This window comes from Tamandua tetradactyla, chromosome 19 (genome assembly GCF_023851605.1).
Source record: "Tamandua tetradactyla isolate mTamTet1 chromosome 19, mTamTet1.pri, whole genome shotgun sequence".
Taxonomy (NCBI): Eukaryota; Metazoa; Chordata; class Mammalia; order Pilosa; family Myrmecophagidae; genus Tamandua; species Tamandua tetradactyla.
Window position 1 is genome coordinate 42,798,323 of NC_135345.1, and position 20,820 is coordinate 42,819,142.

Here is a 20,820-nt window from a genome sequence, read left to right on the forward strand (position 1 = left end):
ATTATATTCCAAAGGTTTAGAGATTATTTCCCAGAACCAATTTATGACTAAACTTTTTTTTTGGTATGTGCAAGATTTGAACGATCTAGTCCTTTACTGATTCATTAGGAAAATGATCTAGATCAGTAACCTCTTAAGCAATTCTTTTATGACAATAATACCTTATATTTCTATAGCTCCTTAAAATTCATAAAACACTTTACATCATTTGATGGGTCAGTCCTTCGAGATGAAAGATTCTCATCTTGCAGATGAAAAGATTGGGGCAAGCCCAAGGAGAGATGAAATGATGTACCTAAAGAACTAAACAGGAAGGATAAAGAGAGGAGGAGATTCAGCAGGTTGAAGAGGTGATAGAATAAAAATCTCCACCCCTAATTATAGTTTTTTATGGTTCCATATTGTTGTATTTAACTGTATAATGATTTTGTATTTGCTGATTCCAATGTCTTTTTCCCTGGTATCTACTTAACTCAAATATTCTTTCAAAAATTTTCATGCCTAGTCTTACTAATTTTGCTTAAAAGACTTTAGAATAATTTTGCCAAGCATCTACCCTCCCCCACACACAAACATTTATAATTATAGGATGGTCTTGGCATTCTTGAAGGTTCTAGAAGTCCCTCATATGAAGTAAACTCTGAAAGCATGATAAAATTAGAGAGGGAGAACATTGGGCAGAGCCAAGAGAAGAAACATCTTCCTCCATCTCTCTTCCAGAATGGGAGGGAAAACCAGATGGATTGTGTGAATTTAGGGGTCCAGTAAATAACATTCCTTTCCATATGAGTTTAGAACCAACTGAGAGAGATAAAAGATTTTGGAGGCTGTAACTTCAGATCTCTGGTTAAGTGGGCTTGCAAATACTTTACCCCAGAATTTGAGACTGAATTTTATCTAATGCACAGTTGAATGCTCACAGTCTCCTCCACCCTAGCTTACACAAGGCATATGGCAAAGAACAGCCTGGATTGCATGCGTAAGTCCTGCAGATAAGCTGTCAGAGAGAGAAGAGGAAAAAAAAAGGCCCAGTTTCTTCCCCCAGGTTCATCAATCAGATGAGCTCAATTTTCCTCTCAGGGAGTGGTGAGTAAGGGTCAGGAAGAGAGTCCAGGAATGTTACTCCAAAGAGTGCCTTCCATAGGGAAACATGAAGGAATGAGAATTACAACAGAGTAAAGAAGAGAGGCCTAATTAGTGGGAAAGGAGTGTGGATTGAAGATATTGGGCTGAACTATGATAGGGAAGGTTTGCAACCTTTGAGTTAGTTCCCATAACCCAAATTCGGCATTGATAGAGCATTTTCTTTAACTACACTGGCTTGTTATAAAGATAAAAAGAAAAAGACAGGTTCTGTTCCCAGTGCCTGCCCATGCAAAAGAAAAAAAAAAAAGAGGAAAGGAGGCAACATAATAAAGTGGAAAAGAGCATGTGCTCTGGTGCCAGACTGCCGAGAATTGAATCCCTCATCTGTCACTTGCTGTGTGACTATGTTACTTATCCATTCTGTGCCTTCTCATTTCCTATTCTATAAAATGGGGATAATGATGGTACCCAAATCAGGATTGTAATAAAGCTTAAATAAATTAATTAATATATGAAAAACACTTAGAAAAATGTCTAGCACACAGCACAATATAAAGTATACTAGTTACTATTTATGAGAATGTTGACTGTGGATATACCAATGTAAAGAGTTTTGCACAATATCAAAGGTAGGCCAAAGATTATGTTTTGACGAGAGTCCTAGAAAAAATGCAATATTAGCAAAGTTATATTTTGTTTTCCTTCTATTCATTCTGCTTCTCCATTTCTTAAGAGTCCAGCACCTCTGTTGTTCAAAATTCTTCAGCGTAGCCAGGTCTGCCATTTCAGAAGTCCTTCGTTCTTAAATGACTAAATTTTCTGATAAAAACTGGGACTCATGGTCAGACCATGGTTGGAAACTATGTATAGATTGGAATTGGTTTGCAAGTACTAAGTTTGTGAAACTCTAAATTTCATTTCCCATAAGTAAAATGGTAGTATTGTACAGTGCCACTATATTGATGGCTAAAATATGGATAATGATTCACAAATTTTTATATGAAAATTTATATCTGTGTTCCTAAATTAAGTGATTCTTTCTAGTTTTCTCATCTCCAAAATAAAAATGGAAATTCATTGTGTTACTTGCATATAGTAAGTATTCTATAAATGTTGAACTGAAGCTAGCCCAGCTTTCTATTGAGCTGATCAAAGCGTTTGTTGTGATGTATATATATTAAATATAATGAAATCCATGTATCGTGGTATTTTTAAAATGAGTCCATAAATTCTTTTCACAAGGTGAATGGAGCCTAATTCCCCACCCCTTGACTGTGGACTGGACTTAGTAACTTCCTCCTAATAAATGGAAGTGATGGTGGTGACTTTGGAGGCTAGGTCCTAAAAGGACTGAGGCTTCCTACTTGCTCTCTCTTTCTCTCTTGGCTCACTCTCTATTGGAGCAGCCATTTGCCATGTCATGAGTTGCCATGTGAAGAGGTCCTTGCACTGAGGAACTGAGGCCTACTGCCTACAGAGCTATGTGAGTAAGATTGGCAGGGAATCCTCTGGCCTCATTCAAGCTTTCACATATCAATAATTTCTACAAATGACTGCAATCCTGGCTGAAACTACTGCTGTGACCTTATAAGAAATCTTGAGCCAGAACCTCATAGCTAAGCTACTTCTGGAGTCTTGATCTTCAGAAACTGTGAGATAATAAGTGTTTATTATAGTTTTAAGATACTATGTTTTGGGGGTAATTTGTTACCAAGCAATAGATAACTACTACAGATTTTTGTGCCTAGTAACAAGTCTAAAATGTGGGAGTGGCTTTGGAACCAGGAAGTGGGCAGAAGCTAGAAGAACTTTGAGGAGACAGACTCTAAAATCCTTTATTAAGACCTCAGAAAGATGAAAGGTGATGCCTCAGCATACTATTCAATCAGACAAAAGATCCTCTAAAAATTTTAAGGGCATGCCTCACAGATCTCAATCAAAAAATAGTGCATCTGAGAAGCTTACAGGCATTGTCCCTCAGCAGAAGACTAAGGAAGAGAAGGGCTTACCTTAAAGATTCCCAGGTGTGGTTCAGAAGTGACCCACATGGTTTTTAAAGAGAATTTATAGAAACACTGCCAGCTTGGACTGAAAGGTACAAAGTGTACAAAGTGAAAAGAGACCTTTGGGACTCCAATTTTAATAAATAGGATGGAGTTGGAGAAAATTACATAACTGTAAACAAGAGCTAACTTTCATAGACAAGGAAGGATGACTGAGTGGAGCCAAGAATGAGAGAGGGGGCCAAGAGCCTTGGAAAATTATTCCCAGTGAGGAGTAGGACTGAGTTCTAATCAAGAAACTTCCAATATTTGCCCATCTGGCTTTCAGATTTGCTGTGAACCAGTGACTCCTATTTGCCTCCCTTTATTCCCCTTTTTGAACAGGAACATCTATAGCAATTATCCTATACTTGTCACACTATTGTATATTGGTGTGAGGGAGGGAGTTGTAGATAACTTGTACTTTTAGTTCATATGTCTTTATATCGAGAGGGGCTATACTGAAGGACTTGAGGATCTATCTAGATGATGAGATTCTGGACTTTGAGCTGATGTTAAAATAGGATGAGACTTTTGATGTTAAAATGGGATGAGACACATCAAAATAAGTGGGAGTATATTTTGCATGTGAGAAGAATATGAATCACTGGGGGCCAGAAGGCAAACCGTTGTAACCAGCCTCTAAGATGATTTTCAGTGATCCCCACCTTTGGTATTCACACCTGTATGTAGTTACCTCTCACCAGGGTTGTTTTGTATGACTAGAAAATTGGCAGAAATTATCATGTGACACTTCCAAATCTAGGTCATAAAAGCCATTGTGCTTTCTGCCTTGCTCTCACTCTTGGATCACTTGCCATATGGGAAGCCATGTGCCGTGTTGTGAGTAGTCCTGCAGAGAGGCCTACGTGACAAAGATCTGAGGCCTCCTGCCATCGGCCACGCAAGTGAACTTGGAAGTTAATCCTCCAGCCCTGTCAAGTCTTCAGATGATTAATTCCTTGTCAAACAGCTACAATCTCTTGAGAGAGGAGCCACAACCATCCAACTAAGCTGCTTCCAAATTCTTGATCCAAAGAAACTTGAAATAATAAACTTAAAAGAAAGTTTCTAAGCCTTGGGTTAATTTTTAATGCAGCATTAGGTAACTAATATATGTCCCCAGCCAGTTTAAGAAGAAATTGTCCTTGTATCATTTTATAAGACATATTTAAACTTTTGTTCTATAGCTCTCTACATATTTACAACAACCAGCTTAGAAACTAAAATTTCAGTTGGTTTACTTTAAAGAAGTTAGTAATGGAAAAATGTGAGACTTAAGATGGGGTTCTTGGCATAGCATTCCTCAATATTTTTATTAATTATTTGAATTGAGGCATGGAGAAAATCTGGAGGAATTTTCTGAGAGAATAGGTATGATGATTTAAAGATGTAGGTACCCCAGAAAGGATCAATTTTTAAAATTCATTCCTGTGGTATATGGTAGGTGCTATCTTTTGATTAGATTATTTCATTGAGATGTGACCCAGTTTTTCAACCGTCCTTCTATTAGAGTCCTTTATGAGAGAATAAAAGACAGAAAAAAACAAGCCCCAGAAAAGTTTAGGGGGAGAAGATGCCACAGAAGCTGAGAGGCAGAAGCTAAAAGAAAGAAACTCGCAGAAACTCAGAAAGGAAGCCACTGAAGCCACAAGTTGGAAGCAAGGAAACCAGGGAGAGAAGGACCAGCAGATGTCGCCATGTGCCTTGCTGTCTGACAGAGGAGCCCAACCTCACTGGTAGCCACTTTTCAGGGAGAAGGTATCATCCCCTTGATGCCTTAATTTAGTCATTTTTAAGGCCTTAGAACTGTAAACTTGGAAGCTAATAAATCCCCCATGTTTAAAGCCAATCCATTTTTGGTATATTGCATTTCATGAGACTTAAACCAAAACAACTGGTTTCCTTAATAGTGTGTATTTCTTTAAGATAATGCAATATTAGAGGACAATATTGGTTAGACTTTTGCTAACCTCTTTTCTCAGAAAGAAAACAATCGAAAGAAAAAAAGAATGGGCATTCACTGAGTTCAGAGAATGTAATTCATACCCATGGTGAGGTGGAAAGAACAGAATTTTCGGGCCGTTTTCTTCTACCTAGTAGTTGTGTGAATTTAGCATGTCATATAATTCCCTTATCTGTTTCTTCTATTGTAAAATACATCTCACATATTTGTTGTATTAAACAAGATAATGCAGTTGAAAACACCTGCCACAGTTTCAGTCTCACACTAGGTATCTTGTATTTGTTGATTGGCAGATGAACAATCGTCTCCTGTAAGATGAAACTCTTAATACTTGACAAATAACTTCGGCCTAATTTGCATACTGTTTCAGCGTCTTTCTCAACAATTAGAGTTAGGTAGAAAATAATTTTTCTTTGCCAGGTTTGGTTGGCAGGATGTCGACACCCTAATCCCTGGAATTTGTGAATACATTACATACATGGCAAAAGGGGCTTTGCAGGTGTAATTAAGGTTACTAATCAGTGACCTTAAAATTAAACAGGTGGACCCAATCTAATCATATGAGCCCTTATAAGCAGAGAACTTCTTTTGGTTGGAAGTAGAAGAGGCATGACAGAAGGATAGGCCAGAGAATTGAAGCTTGGGAAGGACTCAGTGTGCTCCTACTAGTTTGAAGGAGGAAGGAGCAATTTGAGGAGGAATGCAGGCCCCCTTAAGGGTTGAAAGAAGCTCCTGGTTAACAGTCGGCTGGGAAAAGGAGACTTCAGCCCTAGAGCTGAACTTTCTGCCGACAACCTGAATGAAGTTGGAAGTGGATTCTCCTCTAGAGCTTCCAGATGGGAACCCAAGCTGTCTGACACCTGGATTTCAGTCTTACAAGACCTGGAGCAGAGTCCAAACTTCTGACCTACAGAGTTGTGAGATAACAAGTCTGTGTTGTTTCAAAGCCAATAAGTTTGTGGTGATCTGTAACGACAGCAATAGAACATGAGTATACGAGGAGAGGGCCACAGCTGACAAGTAGTTTTGGAAGAGAAGACCCCAATATGCTTTTAAATTATACCAGTTATAGTCTATGGCTAGACTTAGTTACCATGAAATTAGATAATGTGTTGGTGTGTATTTGTCTATTTTTTGGCTATGTTTTCTTTTTTTTCCCTGAAGTATTTTGTGAAAAATAATTCTACCTTTTCTATGTTGTGCTAAGGGAAGAAAGGGAAACAGATTTTCTAGTTTCATCCTGTCCACTTTAATCTAAAGAGTAAGAGGTATAGAATATGAATAGTGGAAGTGGAAATAAATGTGGTAACATTTCATCTGGGACATTTTGTGCAACCTGTCTGTCCCACCTGGAGTTATAATTTTGATGAGCTTTTCTTGTTGACTGCAAGTGATAAGAATGGATACCCTTGCCTTATTCCCAATCTTAAATATGAAATTGCTTATGGTTTTTTATTCTGGCTTTTTAAAATCAGGTTGAGAATGTTCCCCTCTATTCATGATTTGCTGAGAGGTTTTTTTTACATAGTGAATAGATGTTTAATTTTGTCAAATGCTTTTTTAGCTTCTTGATCTCATGTTTTTTTTTTTCTTCTTTATTCTATTACTGTGGTAAATTATATTGATTTCTGAATGTTAAATCAACTATTCTTTCCTTGGATAAACCACATTTGGTGAGATATAGTGGCCATTTAATGTATTGCTGGATTTAATTTGCTAATAGTTTATTAGGATTTTTGTTCTTTGTTTATGTTCAAAACTTTTCTTTCCTTGCAATGTCCTTGTCAGGTTTTGATATCAGGGTTATGCTGGCTTTATAAAATGAATGAGAGGTGTTCTCTCTTCCTCTGTTCTCTCAAAGAGTTTTTTTTTTTTATCTTGGTATTATTTTCTTACTTAAACATTTGGTAGAATTCACTATGATGGGCATTGCTGAAACAGCATTTTATATAACATCTAAATGACAAGAAGTTAGCCATATGAAAATCTGAGGAAAATCACATTCCAGGCAGAGGGAATGGTAATGACAAAGTAGGCCAAATGGCCTAAGTGGAAGCAAGCTTGGCACATTCATACAGTAGAAAGTCAGCAGGCTGCAGTGTAGTGAGCCAGTGAGAGAGTCATAAGAGGTGATGATAAAATGATATGCAGAAATCTGATCATTTAGACATTTTAAGCTTTTACGGGTGAGTCTAGATTAGCTTTTACTCAAGGACTAGTTTAGTCCCATGACTAAATATATACTTTCTGTAGGGTTTCAGTGAAAACATGGGTGTTTAATGAGGACTTTCCACACTGGCTTGTCGGATCTAAATCATCATCTGGCCTTGTGCAAGCCCAAGATACTACTTAGCTTCTTTGCCCAGCCTTACTGAATTTTACCCCAAGTGTCTGCAGCTTAGAATTCAGCAATAGACTCAAGGGATCGTCTAAGATAGAAAAGTCTTCCTCCCGTATCCTGCCTCACAGATTCCAGCCCCCTCAGCCTTCTAGAATTCTGATGTCTGTTTTCTTAACTCAGTGAGTCTGCTATTTTCTGCTTGGAATCCCATTCCCTTTAATGCACAAAGATGGTACTATTATAAGGCTTATCTCATTTGTTTCTTTTTCTCAGGGATCAAGGTTCTGTGCTGCTTTGTCCAATGTCCAAAACCTTTGCCTCATATATTTTGTCCAGTCTTCTAATTATTTATAGCAGGAGGATACTCTTATCATGGCTGTATAATTCACATGTTAAAAATATCATTCTACCTGACATGTGGAACGGATTGTGAGGGTAAGAGTTATAGGCAGGGAAAGGAAAAAGGAGGCTATTGCAATAGTCCTGGTAACAGATGATAGTGGCCAGGATTCATATCGTAGTAATGGAAATGGAAAGAAGTAGACAGTCTCAGCCTGTGTTTTCAAATTGGAGTTATAGGACTTGATGCATTACGTATGCTATTGGTGTGGGGCAGGGGTGGGGAGGAGGAAAGAAGAACCAGGGTGACATCTAGGTAGATGATGGTATCTTAACTGTCATGTGCAGACTTCAGGATGAATAGTTCAGGGATGATTTGGGAGGGTAGACCCAAGAATTATTTTTTGCCCATGTTAATTTTGAGATAATTATTAGATGTCCAAATTCATAGTCTACAAGATAGACTACAGATTACCAGGGCTGGTGTGAGGCCAGGGGAATGGGGAGTTATTGCTTCTTGAATAGAAAGTCTGTTTCTGTTTGGGTAACAGAAAATTTTTGGTAATGGATGGTGATGATGGCAGCTCAATATTGTGGATGTAATTAATACTACTGAATTGTATATTTGAAAGTGGCTATTAAAATGGGAAATGTTATGTTGTACATATGTTGCCATAATAAAAAATTAAAAGAAAAAAGTTGACTAGATAGTCTGACATAGGGGTCTTGAGTTTAGGAGAGTGATCAGCACTGAAGATAGAATTTTAAAATCATCTGGATATAGGTGACATTTAAAACCTTGAAACTAGTAGGGTTTAAGTGAAGTCCTGGGTGTTCAATGAGGACTCTCCATACTGGGTATCAGAGCTAAATCTAAGAAGCAAAGGGTGATAGGGAAGAGGAAGGTAGTCTCAGCAATGAAAACTGAAAAGAGGTGGCTAGTGAGGTAAAAAAAAAATTGATAGAGTGTGGTGTCACAGATACCTGAGAAGAAAAGGGTGCACATTCATTGGCTGAAACAATCACATAAAAACCATGCCCTTTTGAATTTGGAGAAATTTACAAAGCATTGTCATAGTCAGAACTCAGAAGGCTTTTGTGGAAGTCTCAACTAAATTTTCAGAGGGCCTAATAAGAATGGAAGTTAGGTTCAGTCAGCTAAGAAAAGCTTCAGCTCTAATCGAGTAAGAAAGATCAGAATATGATTTCAGCAGCACAGAGTTCAGCTGAGAATGATATCAAGGTAGGTAGGAATAGGACAAGGATGGGCCAAAGGAACCAGAACATTTTCCTGTGTAAGGATTCCTGATTCTCCAGATTTTCTTCAATCCCTATAATACATACCTTGCTACCTCTTCCCTTGACAGTAGTCCCAGTTATAAAATTCCTGCATTGTCAGTGCTGTACCCCCATCCAAACTAATTGAGATTCATATAATGCAAATTTATTCCCAAATTAGTCATACTCTATCCAATTCATGTTATACCAAATTCATAATATGCTCTAGGAGAAATGCCTGCATTTAATGTCTGGATTGCAGAGAAGAAGAGAGCAGTGCTAAGAAAATAAATGTATAAAAATAAAGCCAGAATATTTTAATCAAACTTCTTAGCTTGCAAGTAATGAAGCTATTTTCAGTTAACTTGAGCAAAAAAGGAAACTTTTCATATAAAGATAGAAGTCTCAGGCAACTTAAACCCAGACACAGAAAGAGAATGCAATAGGGAATGGGAAAGGCATCAGGATTTTACTCTTCTCTGCCTATCTCTTTATCTCTGCTTCTCTCTGTACTTCTGCTTCATTCTCTTTTTCTCTACAGAGCTACCTTCTTTGCTTTTCTAGTCTATGTGGAAAAAGTCCTACTGTTGCAACCTAGCTCCTCCTCTTAAACTAGCTACATATTAGTTTCTTCACTTAGATTAATTTATTCTCTCTAAATTCCAGTGAGAGGTTAATTCTATTGGCTCAGTGTGAGTAAGCTGCATTCCTTTGGTCCAGTCGCCAGCAGCCAATGGAGTGGTATTCTGAAATGTAAACAAAATTACTGGAGGTCAGTCTCTATAGATCTTCTGGGACTTGGGGCTGGGCACTGTCATTCCAGGGAGGTAGACTTGTTATAAGCTCAAAGTATATCTCAGCATGTGTCTATTGAGGGGCTAAAGACTAATTAAAAAAAAATTTTTATTAATTAAAAAAAAATTACAAGAAAGAAACACAAACATTCTTAGTATATGCTCATTCTTTTCTACATATATAATCAGTAATTCACAATATCATCACATAGTTGCATATTCATCATCATGATCATTTCTTAGAACATTTGCATCAATTCAGAAAAAGAAATAAAAAGACAACAGAAAAATAAAACAAAAACAGAAAAAAAAATTTTTACATACCATATCCCTTACCCTTCCCTTTCATTGATCACTAGCATTTCAAACTAAATTTATTTTAACATTTGATCCCTCTGTTATTTATTTTTATTCCATATGTTCTACTCATCTGTTGACAAGGTAGATAAAAGGAGCATCAGATGCAAGGTTTTCACAATCATACAGTCACATTGTAAAAGCTATATCATACAATCATCATCAAGAAACATGGCTACTGGAACACAGCTCTACATTTTCAGGCAGTTCCCTCCAGCCTCTCCATTACATCTTGGATAACAAGGTGATATCTACTTAATGTGTAAGAATAACCTCCAGGATAACCTCTTGACTCTGTTTGGAATCTCTCAGCCATTGACACTTTATCTCATTTCACCCTTCCCCCTTTTGGTCGAGAAGGTTTTCTCAATCCCTTGATGCTGGGTCTCAGCTCATTCTAGAGTTTTTCTCAATCCCTTGATGCTGAATCTTAGCTCATTCTGGGATTTCTGTCCCACGTTGCCAGGAAGGTTCACACCCCTGGGAGTCATGTCCCACGCAGACGGGGGAGGGTGGTGAGTTTTCTTGCTGTGTCGGCTGGAGAGAGAGGCCACATCTGAGCAACAAAAGAGGCTCTCCTGGGGGTGACTCTTAGGCCTAATTTTTTTTTTTTTTAATTTTTTATTAATCAAAAAAAAGAAAAGAAATTAACACAACATTTAGAAATCATTTCATTCTACAAATGCACTCAGTAATTCTTAGTATCATCACATAGATGTATGATCATCATTTCTTAGTACATTTGCATCGATTTAGGAAAAGAACTAGCAAAACAGCAGAAAAAGATATAGAATGTTAATATAGAGAAGAGAATTAAAATAATAATACTAATAATATATATATATATATAAAGGAAAAAGAAAAAAAACAAAAACAAAAGATACACACACACAAACAAACAAAAAACCATATTTCAGGTGCAGCTTCATTCAGTGTTCCAACCTAGTTACATTACACTTAGGTATTATTGTGCTGTCCATTTTTGAGTTTTTGTATCTAGTCCTGTTGCACAGTCTGTATCCCTTCAGCTCCAATTACCCATTATCTTACCCTGTTTCTAACTCCTGCTGGTCTCTGTTACCAATGATATATTCCTAGCTGATTCTCGAATGTCGGTTCACATCAGTGGGACCTTACAGTATTTGTCCTTTAGTTTTGGGCTAGACTCACTCAGCATAATGTTCTCTAGGTCCATCCATGTTATTACATGCTTCATATGTTTAGTCTGTCTTAAAGCTGCATAATATTCCATCGTAGGTATACACCACAGTTTGTTTAGCCACTCGTCTGTTGATGAACATTTTGGCTGTTTCCATCTCTTTGCAATTGTATATAATGCTGCTATAAACACTGGTGTGCAAATGTCTGTCTGTGTCTTTGCCCTTAAGTCCTTTGAGTAGATACCTAGCAGTGGTATTGCTGGGTCATAATCCATTCTGCCATTCTATGTCTTTTGATTGGGAAATTCAGTCCATTAACTTTTAGTATTATTACTGTTTGGATAATATTTTCCTCTACCATTTTGGCTTTTGTATTATATATATCATATCTGATTTTCCTTCTTTCTACACTTTACTCCATACCTCTCTCTTCTGTCTTTTTGTATCTGACTCTAGTGCTCCCTTTAGTATTTCTTGCAGAGCTGGTCTCTTGGTCACAAATTCTCTCAGTGACTTTTTGTCTATAAATGTTTTAATTTCTCCTTCATTTTTGAAGGACAATTTTGCTGGATATAGGAGTCTTGGTTGGCAGTTTCTCTCTTTTAGTAATTTAAATATATCATCCCACTGTCTTCTAGCTTCCATGGTTTCTGCTGAGAAATCTACACATAGTCTTATTGGGTTTCCCTTGTATGTGACAGATTGTTTTTCTCTTGCTGCTTTCAAGATCCTCTCTTTCTCTTTGACCTCTGACATTCTAACTAGTAAGTGTCTTGGAGAACGCCTATTTGGGTCTATTCTCTTTGGGGTGCGCTGCACTTCTTGGATCTGTAAATTTAGGTCTTTCATAAGAGTTGGGAAATTTTCAGTGATAATTTCTTCCATTAGTTTTTCTCCTCCTTTTCCCTTCTCTTCTCCTTCTGGGACACCCACAACACGTATATTTGTGCGCTTCATATTGTCATTCAGTTCCCTGATCCCCTGCTCAAGTTTTTCCATTCTTTTCCCTATGGTTTCTGTTTCTTTTTGGAATTCAGATGTTCCATCCTCCAGTTCACTAATTGTAGCTTCTGTCTCTTTAGATCTACCATTGTAGGTATCCATTGTTTTTTCCATTTTTTCTTCTTTGTCCTTCACTCCCATAAGTTCTGTGATTTGTTTTTTCAGATTTTCTATTTCTTCTTTTTGTTCAGCCCATGTCTTCTTCATGTCCTCCCTCAATTTATTGATTTGGTTTTTGAAGAATTTTTCCATTTCTGTTCGTATATTCAGCATTAGTTGTCTCAGCTCCTGTATCTCATTTGAACTATTGGTTTGTTCCTTTGACTGGGCCATATCTTCAATTTTCCGAGCGTCATCCATTATTTTCTGCTGGTGTCTGGGCATTTGATCAAATTTCCCTGGGTGTGGGACCCAGCTGGTTGAAAGCTTTTTCTGTGAAATCTCTGGGCTCTGTTTTTCTTTTCCTGCCCAGTAGGTGGCACTCGTGGCGCTCGTCTGTCTGCACGGCAGTCGGCCCGGGAAACCGCGCATGGAGGTGGGGGTCGCTGGCCGCCGCGGCTTGGGAGAGTGCCGGTCCTAATTGCCCAGCTGGCCCGAAACGCCAAGCGTGACGGGAGGGCCCCGCTATCCAACGTTCCGAGTCAGACCGGGGAGCCACGTGTGTGGAGGGGACCCCAGTCGCCAGCCGTCCCGGCCAGGAAAACGCGCGCCCCTCGGGTAGCTCACCGCAGCAGATTCTCCCTGCCCGTTCAGCTGTTCCAGAATGGGGTACGCTGTCTTTTTGGTCTCTGTCGTGACTCCGGGAGCTGTTTTGTATTGTTTCTGTTTCTTTAGTTGCTTTTCTGGAGGAGGAACTAAGACCCGCGCGTCTTACTAAGCCGCCATCTTCTCCGGAAGTCCAGGCCTAATTTTAAGTAAGCTTGACCTATCCTATATGGGGTTAAGTTTCATATGAACAAACTCCAAGACTGGGGGCTCAGCCTATAGCTTTGGTTGTCCACACTGCTTGTGAGAATATCACAAATTCAACTTGGGAAGGTTGAATTTTCCCCCATTCTCACCATTCCCCGAAGGGAACTTTGCAAATACCTTTCTACTCACTGATTATATCACTCTGGGATTCATTGGGGCATCACTCTGGACAAACCAAGAAAATCTCATGTCCTACCCAAGGTTCCACATACTTATGTTGTTCAACCAACTATCTGCATAAATTATATTAGGAGATGCACTAGTCAAAATATAAATTTTGTACCAAAAAACATTTTTTACTTTGGCCTCACATATAAGTTGAAATTTTAAAGTATTAATTACCATCTATTTTTCAGCACCCTGCAGTAATGACATTCCTTTGTTCTTCCTCATGCAAAAACATTTTTTAAAATTTGTACATTTAGTCACTATCATTATACACTCTAGGCATTCCTAGATTATACCATCTCAATCTTTATCATCTATCTTTCTTTGTGGTTTCATTTATGCCCTCAGCCCTCCTCCCTCTATCATTCTCTCATGCAGCTTCATTCAGTGTTTTAACATAATTACATTACAGTTAGGTAGTATTGTGCTGTCCATTTCTGAGTTTTTCTATTCAGTCCTGTTGCACAATCTATCCCCTCAGCTCCAATTACCCAATATCTTACCCTATTTCTATCTCCTGATGATCTCTGTTACCAATGAAATAATCCAAGTTTATTCACTAATGTCAGTTCATATCAGTGAGACCATACAGTATTTGTTCTTTTAATTTTGGCTAATCACACTCAGCATAATGTCCTTAAGGACCATCCATGTTGTTACATACTTCATAACTTTATTCTGTCTTACAGCTGCATAATATTCCATCGTATGTATATGCCACAATTTGTTTATTTGGGGAGTTTAATTCATTAACATTTAGTGTTATTACTGCACAGGTAGTACTTTCTTCTACTATTTTGTCTTCTGGATTTTATATGTCATATCTGATTTTCCTTTTTTTACCTTTATTCATAGTCTTCCTTTCTACACTCTTCTCTACATCTCTCTTCTGTCTTTTTGTATCTGTCTCTAGTGCTCCCTTTGGTATTTCTTGCAGAGCTAGTCTCTTGGTCACAAAAATTCTCTCAATGATTTTTTTGTCTGAAAATGTTTTAATTTCTCCCTCATTTTTGAAGGACAATTTTGCTGGATATAGAATTCTTGGTTGGCAGTTTTCTCTTTTAATAATTTAAATATATCATCCCACTGTCTTCTCGCCTCCATGGTTTCTGCTGAGAGATCTATGCATGGTCTTATTGTGCTTCCCTTGTATGTGATACATTGCTTTTCTCTTGCTGCTTTCAAGATTCTCTCTTTCTCTTTGACCTCTGACATTCTGATTAGCAAATATCTTGGAGTACGTCTATATGAATCTATTCTCTTTGGGGTACACTGTACTTCTTGGATCTGTAATTTTAAGTCTTTCATAAGAGTTGGGAAATTTTCAGTGATAATTTCCTCCATTAGTTTTTCTCCTCCTTTTCCCTTCTGGGATAACCATAACACATATATATTTGTGCACTTCATATTGTCTTTCAATTTCCTGAGTCCCTGCTCACATTTTTCCATTTTTTTCCCTATATTTTCTTTTTCTTGCCAGATTTCAGATGTTCCGTCCTCCAATTCACTAATCCTATGTTCTGTCTCTCGAAATCTACCATTGAAGGTTTCCATTGTTTTTTTCATCTCTTCTGCCATGCCTTTCATTCCCATAAGTTCTGTGATTTGTTTTTTCAGACTTTCAATTTCTTCTTTTTGTTCATTCCTTGCCTTCTTTATATCCTCCCTCAATTCATTGATTTGGTTTTTGATGAGGTTTTCCATATCTGTTCGTATATTCTGAATTAATTGTTTCAGCTCCTGTATCTCATTTGAATTGTTCGTTTGTTCCTTTGAATGGGCCATATCTTCAGTTTTCCTAGTGTGATTTGTTATTTTGTGTTGGTGTCTAGTCATTTAATTACCTTAATTAGTTTATTCTGGAGATTGCTTTCACTTCTTTTACCTAGGGTTTTCTTGCTGGATGAATTTGTTGTCTATCTGTTCTTTGACATTCAGTTCAGCTTTATCTGGACCTCTAGCTTAAGTTTTGTTTAACAGAGGAGAATTTTTCAGTTCTTGTTTTCTTGTTTCTTGCCTTACTTGTATGGTGCCTTTTTCCCCCCATACTTAGGAGGGTCTACTTAGGTATTATAGACCCCAGCCGGATTTTCCCAGACCACACTGGCCTCCTATCAGGAGTAAGGAGTCACCTGGGTTGGTTTTCCCTGAGGGTAAGACCCAGCAGGTTGAAAGCCTTTCCTGTGACATCTGTGGACTCTGTTTTTCTTATCCTGCCCGGCATGTGGTGCTTGTCTGCCTGTGGGTCCCACCAGCATAAGATGATGTGGTACCTTTAACTTTGGCAGACTATCCCTGCTGGGGGCGTGGTGGAGACAGAGGAGAGGTTGTAGGCTGATTTTAATGGCTTCAAATTACCAAGCCCTGGTAGTCTGAATTCCTTAAGGGAGGTACTCCACCTGAGTTGGGCTTCACCCCTCCCCTGGGGAAGGCACAGTCTCCAGACAAGCTCTCAAACTAGCTTGTTTCTGCCTATGCCTGGGGCAGTTGCAGCCTGAGAAGTCCTGCAGCCATATCCAAAGGCAGTCAAGCCTTTTTAGAAACACAGCCACAAAAACCTCTGTTTCCTTCTTTTTTTTTTCTTTTTCCATCAGCCCTACCCCCTTGGTGTTGGGGCAAAAATGAGCAACCTCCACTTTGACCAGGTTCACCTGAGCTGGGGGCCTATTTTTAGTAGTCAGAATTTGTTAATTAATTCCACAATTGGTATTTGGTTGGGCTCAGCCCCTGCTGCTGGTAAAGCCTCTTTCCTTTCCCCTCTGGGAAGCAGCCTGTGGGGGAGGGGCGCCGGCTACCACAGGTTGGGAAACTCACGGTTCTGGGGGGGCTTGCAGCTGGTCCAGCTGGTCCGGACTGGGGTATGCTGTGTGTCCGGTCACTGACGTGGCCCCAGGAGCTGTTCTGTACTGTTTCTGGTTATTTAGTAGTTGTTCTGGAGGACAAAGTAAAATATGCACATTGTTAAGCTTCCATCTTGGCCCAGGCTCATAAAGACTAATTTTAAGAGGTGATAGAGGAAAAAGTAAGGTAATTATTTTGCAAAAAAATTGATTAAGAGTGATTTCCTACTTATGAAAATTGTGTTTTACCTTTTCTTGCTGGTGTTTCTACCAGATATGCTTCTGTTTTATCACTCTTATTCCTGAATGTACCAACTTTTGTCCTTTTCCTTCATTTAATCATGGCTTTAGAGATATCATCCAAGGTAACACATCATTTTTAACATTTCCAAAGTCTTTAAGAACTCCTTCCTTGCTGAAACACAATGTCTTCATTATAGTATGTGACAAGGTTAAAAGAGTCTACAGTCTCTTCCTTCCTTACCTCCTGTGCCCTCTAGCCCAAAGATCTGTCTCTGCAGAATGATTTGGTAGACTTTTATGAGGCAGAATTGGAGAATGGGTAGCAAAACATTGGAGAGGGAGGAGGAGGGCAGGAACATAGTGAGATAGGAGATAGCTTTCAAAGAAGGGTGGACAGATATGAGAGATAAAAACCTATGAATGATGGGTGCATGGGTGGTTCAGTGGTAGAATGCCCGCCTTCCATATGGGAGACCTGGGTTAGAGTCCTGAACCACACCCCCGCCCTAAAAACACAAACCTATGAATGAGTGTCCAGGAGGTATTTTGGCAAATGAGAAACTGGAGCATGAGGGGATATGGGGGAATTGAGGAGGACATGAAAAAGAATAAGAGCAGAATAGCTTAATATTATAAATTAGCTACTCTTTCATGTTTTTCAAAGGGCCTAAATTACAGGTTGGAATTCCTTTTCACTATTCTGATGATGCTTCTTTGGCTATGATTCTATGTGGAGTCTGGATCATGAAGGTACAGGATTCATAAAGATTACAAATATTTCATTATATCACTGTAATTTAAGCTTTATAAAGAGTTGAGGTATATTTTAATATGAAAATAAATAGTTTATGGCATTGTTCAAAGTGTATTTTGATTCCAAAGTTTTCATTTTCAGCTTTGGTATTTTTGGTAACAAACATTTCTCTTGTCATGCAGATCAAGATATTTTGGAAACTATGTTAATAGATAGCTATATCTTTCCCAGTACCACAATAGTAAGTAGACATTTTTAATATAATTGGCTTGTCTCATGATTGTTATTTAAAAAGTATTAAAAAGGCTTTGGAATTAAATGATAATTTGCTTAATGCTGAAACCTCTTCAAAATACATCTTTAGTTTTTTCCTACTTCTAATATTTCTAATACTGACCCTTATCTTTTCTTAATGGATTTTTTTCTTGTTTTGAAGACCTTTCCTATGCTCCAATCCATCCAAATTATGTAAAAATAGTCACATCCCTACCTCCTCAGGAAGAAAAATGGAATAGAAAACTTTGCTATTAGATGTTGTTTTGTAACTTTTCTCTATATCTCTTTCCCCTTGGTAGCCAGATCATTTGAACAGTCTTATTATTGTGATGCTGTATGATTACCAAGATAGAAAATTTGAAGCTCGTCTCCTTTCTGATAACGAAGACACCATATCTGAAGTTCAAGAAGTAGAGAACCTTCTTACTAGGTAATTGTAAAAGTGAATGTTTTATATGAAATCAATATTACTATATTCATTGGTAAAATTGTACACAGTATTATATGTAGGTAAGTGCTAAAATTTTGCCAAGGAAAAGATGAAAGTTCATAAATTTCTTGAGTCCCTTTTTTTGCCAAGGAAAAAGGATAAAAGTTCAAAAATATGTTGAGTTGATTTTGAATGGGTTAAATGTGTTCTGTTCAAAGTCAGGTTATATTAGATTGTATATATGGTGATTGATTAAAAATTTTAAAAACAGTCGATGGAACTGTACTACACAAACAGTAAATTAAATGATGGACTATATAGATAGTAGTACAGTTTTTTAAAATGTGCTGTCATCAATGGTACCTAATGTTCCACACCAGTGCAAGGTGTTAAAAGTAGGATGGTGTGGGAATCCTGTATTTTATGCATGGCTGTTCTGTAATAAAAGCAAACAAACCAAAAAACAGTGAACCCTAGGATAAATCGTGGACTATAGCTAATTGTAGTACAGTTATAAAAACGTTCTTCCATGAATTGTAACAAATTCCTCAGTACTGCAGTATTAGGGTCTTTGGGGACTCTGTAGTTAATGTATAATTTTTCTGGAAACCTACAACTTCTCTAATTAAAAAAAAAACCACACAGATGCACAATTCAAGTTATTTTTGAAGTGTTAAATTGTAAAATTCAACTTGTAAGCATGTAGAAAATCATGAAAAATTCCTAATAATTTTTGACATAAACCTAAATTAAACTTTAATTGGATCAGCTATTATTTATTTACTTAGCTTTATTAACAGTTCTTAAAAATTCTAGCATCTCAAAGCTCCCTTGGGGGAATGGCGAGAAAGGAGGAAAACTCAAATTCCCCAAGTAGAGAATTCTTGATATTCTCACAAGCAGTGGGGATAACCAAAGCAACAGGCAGAGACCTGATTTGGGGGGTTGTTCATATGAAACTTAACCCTGCAAAAGATAGGCTAAGCCTACTTAAAATTAGGCCTAAGAGTCACCCCCAGAGAACCTCTTTTGTTCTTCAGATGTGGCCTCTCTCTCTCTCAGCCAGCATGACAAGCAAACTCACTGCCCTCCCCCTCTCTACATGGGACATGACTCCCAAGGGTGTGGACCTTCCTGGCAGTGTGGGACAGAAATCCTAGAATGAGCTGGGACTCATCATCAAGGGATTAAGAAAACCTCAACCAAAAGGGGGAAGAGTAAAACGAGACAAAATAAAATGTCAATGGCTGAGAGATTCCAAACAGAGTCAAGAGGTTATTCTTACACATTTTATAGATATCACCTTTTTAGTTAAGGTGTAATGGAGAGGCTGAAGGAAACTGCCTGAAAATGTAGAGCTGCATTCCAGTAACCATGTTTCTTGAAGATGATTGTATCATGATATAGCTTTCACAAGGTGATTGTGTGATTGTGAAAACCTTGCGTCTGATGCTTCTTTTATCTACTTTATAAACAGATGAGTAAAACATATGGATTAAAAATAAATAAATAATAGGGGGAACAAATGTTAAAATAATAAAAAAAAATTCTAGCATCTCCACTGAATGTAACAAAGGCAATATGCCAAAACTAAATGTCAGTAAGTGGGGAATATTGGGGAGAGGTGTGGGATTCTTTGCATAAGAAAAGGAAATATTCTCATATAGATTGTGATTATACCAGGAACCATCGATATTTTACTTAGGTTGGGTTGTATGATGTGTGAATAAAATTGTTTAAAACTGAAAAAAACATCTAGCATGTATCAAATGAGAAAATCTCAACAATAGAACAATAGATAAGAACCCACTATTTTGTCAAATGTAAAACAATTTTTTCTACCAAGTTAAGAGGAAACTAACGTTTTTAAATTTAGGTACTATGGGAAGCTTTTCATGAGGATAGTAATAAGTACCTCAAAGAATTTAGGGGAGCTCTCAATAAACTAATGCATACAAAATGGTTAGCTTAGAGCCAGACACATAGTGTTAAAAAAATGTTGTGCTACTGTTGTTATGGTTTTTATTATTATGTTGCTGAACTACAGTAGAAAGCACCAATGTAATGAGAGTCTCGTGGGAAGACTTTTACCTAATGAATAGTCTGAAACAGCATTGTAAATATATATATATATATATATATATATATATATATATATATATATATTTTAAATATTTTTGTCAATCCTTGGCAAACATACAAACATTCTTGACATACAAACATTATATACATGGTGTACCATCAGTGGTTCACAATGTCATCACATAGTTGTGTATTCATCACCATGATCATTTTTTTTTGAACATCTGCATCTCTCCAGCAAAAGAAATAAAAAAGTAAAAACTCATTCATACCATACCCCTTACTCCTTTCCCTCTCATTGACCACTGCTATTTCAATCTACTCAGTTTATTTTAACCTTTGCTCTCCCTATTATTTGTTTATTTCTTATCCATATTTTTTTACTCATCTGTTCATGCCGTAGATAAAAGGAGCATCAGACACAAGGTTTTCACAACGACACAGTCACATTGTAAAAGGTATATCTTATACAATCATCCTTAAGAAACGTGGCTACTGGAACACAGCTCTACAGTTTCAGGTACTTCCCTCTAGCCACTCCAATACACCATAAACTAAAAAGTGGAAATCTATATAATGTGTAAGAATAACCTCCAGGATAACCTCTTGACTGTTTGAAATCTCTAAGCCTCTGACACTTTATTTTGCCTCATTTCTCTCTTCCCCCTTTTGGTTGAGAAGGTTTCTCAA

At 37.6% G+C, this 20,820-nt stretch overlaps 1 protein-coding gene across 6 annotated transcripts in view; it reads left to right on the plus strand.

The window, feature by feature from the left end:
• The window catches only part of NSUN7 (NOP2/Sun RNA methyltransferase family member 7), a 149,177-nt gene that overhangs the window by 5,185 nt on the left and 123,172 nt on the right, over nucleotides 1-20,820 (plus strand). For 3 of the 6 annotated variants that reach the window (XM_077136722.1, XM_077136720.1, XM_077136721.1), the window contains exons 3-4: nucleotides 17,525-17,583; nucleotides 17,918-18,048. In XM_077136722.1, the coding sequence (XP_076992837.1) occupies nucleotides 17,525-17,583; nucleotides 17,918-18,048 (190 nt within the window). Of the gene's footprint in view, nucleotides 1-4,390; nucleotides 4,890-9,718; nucleotides 9,825-17,524; nucleotides 17,584-17,917; nucleotides 18,049-20,820 lie in introns of those variants that run through there. The other 3 variants (XM_077136723.1, XM_077136724.1, XM_077136725.1) reach the window with 3 other exon arrangements.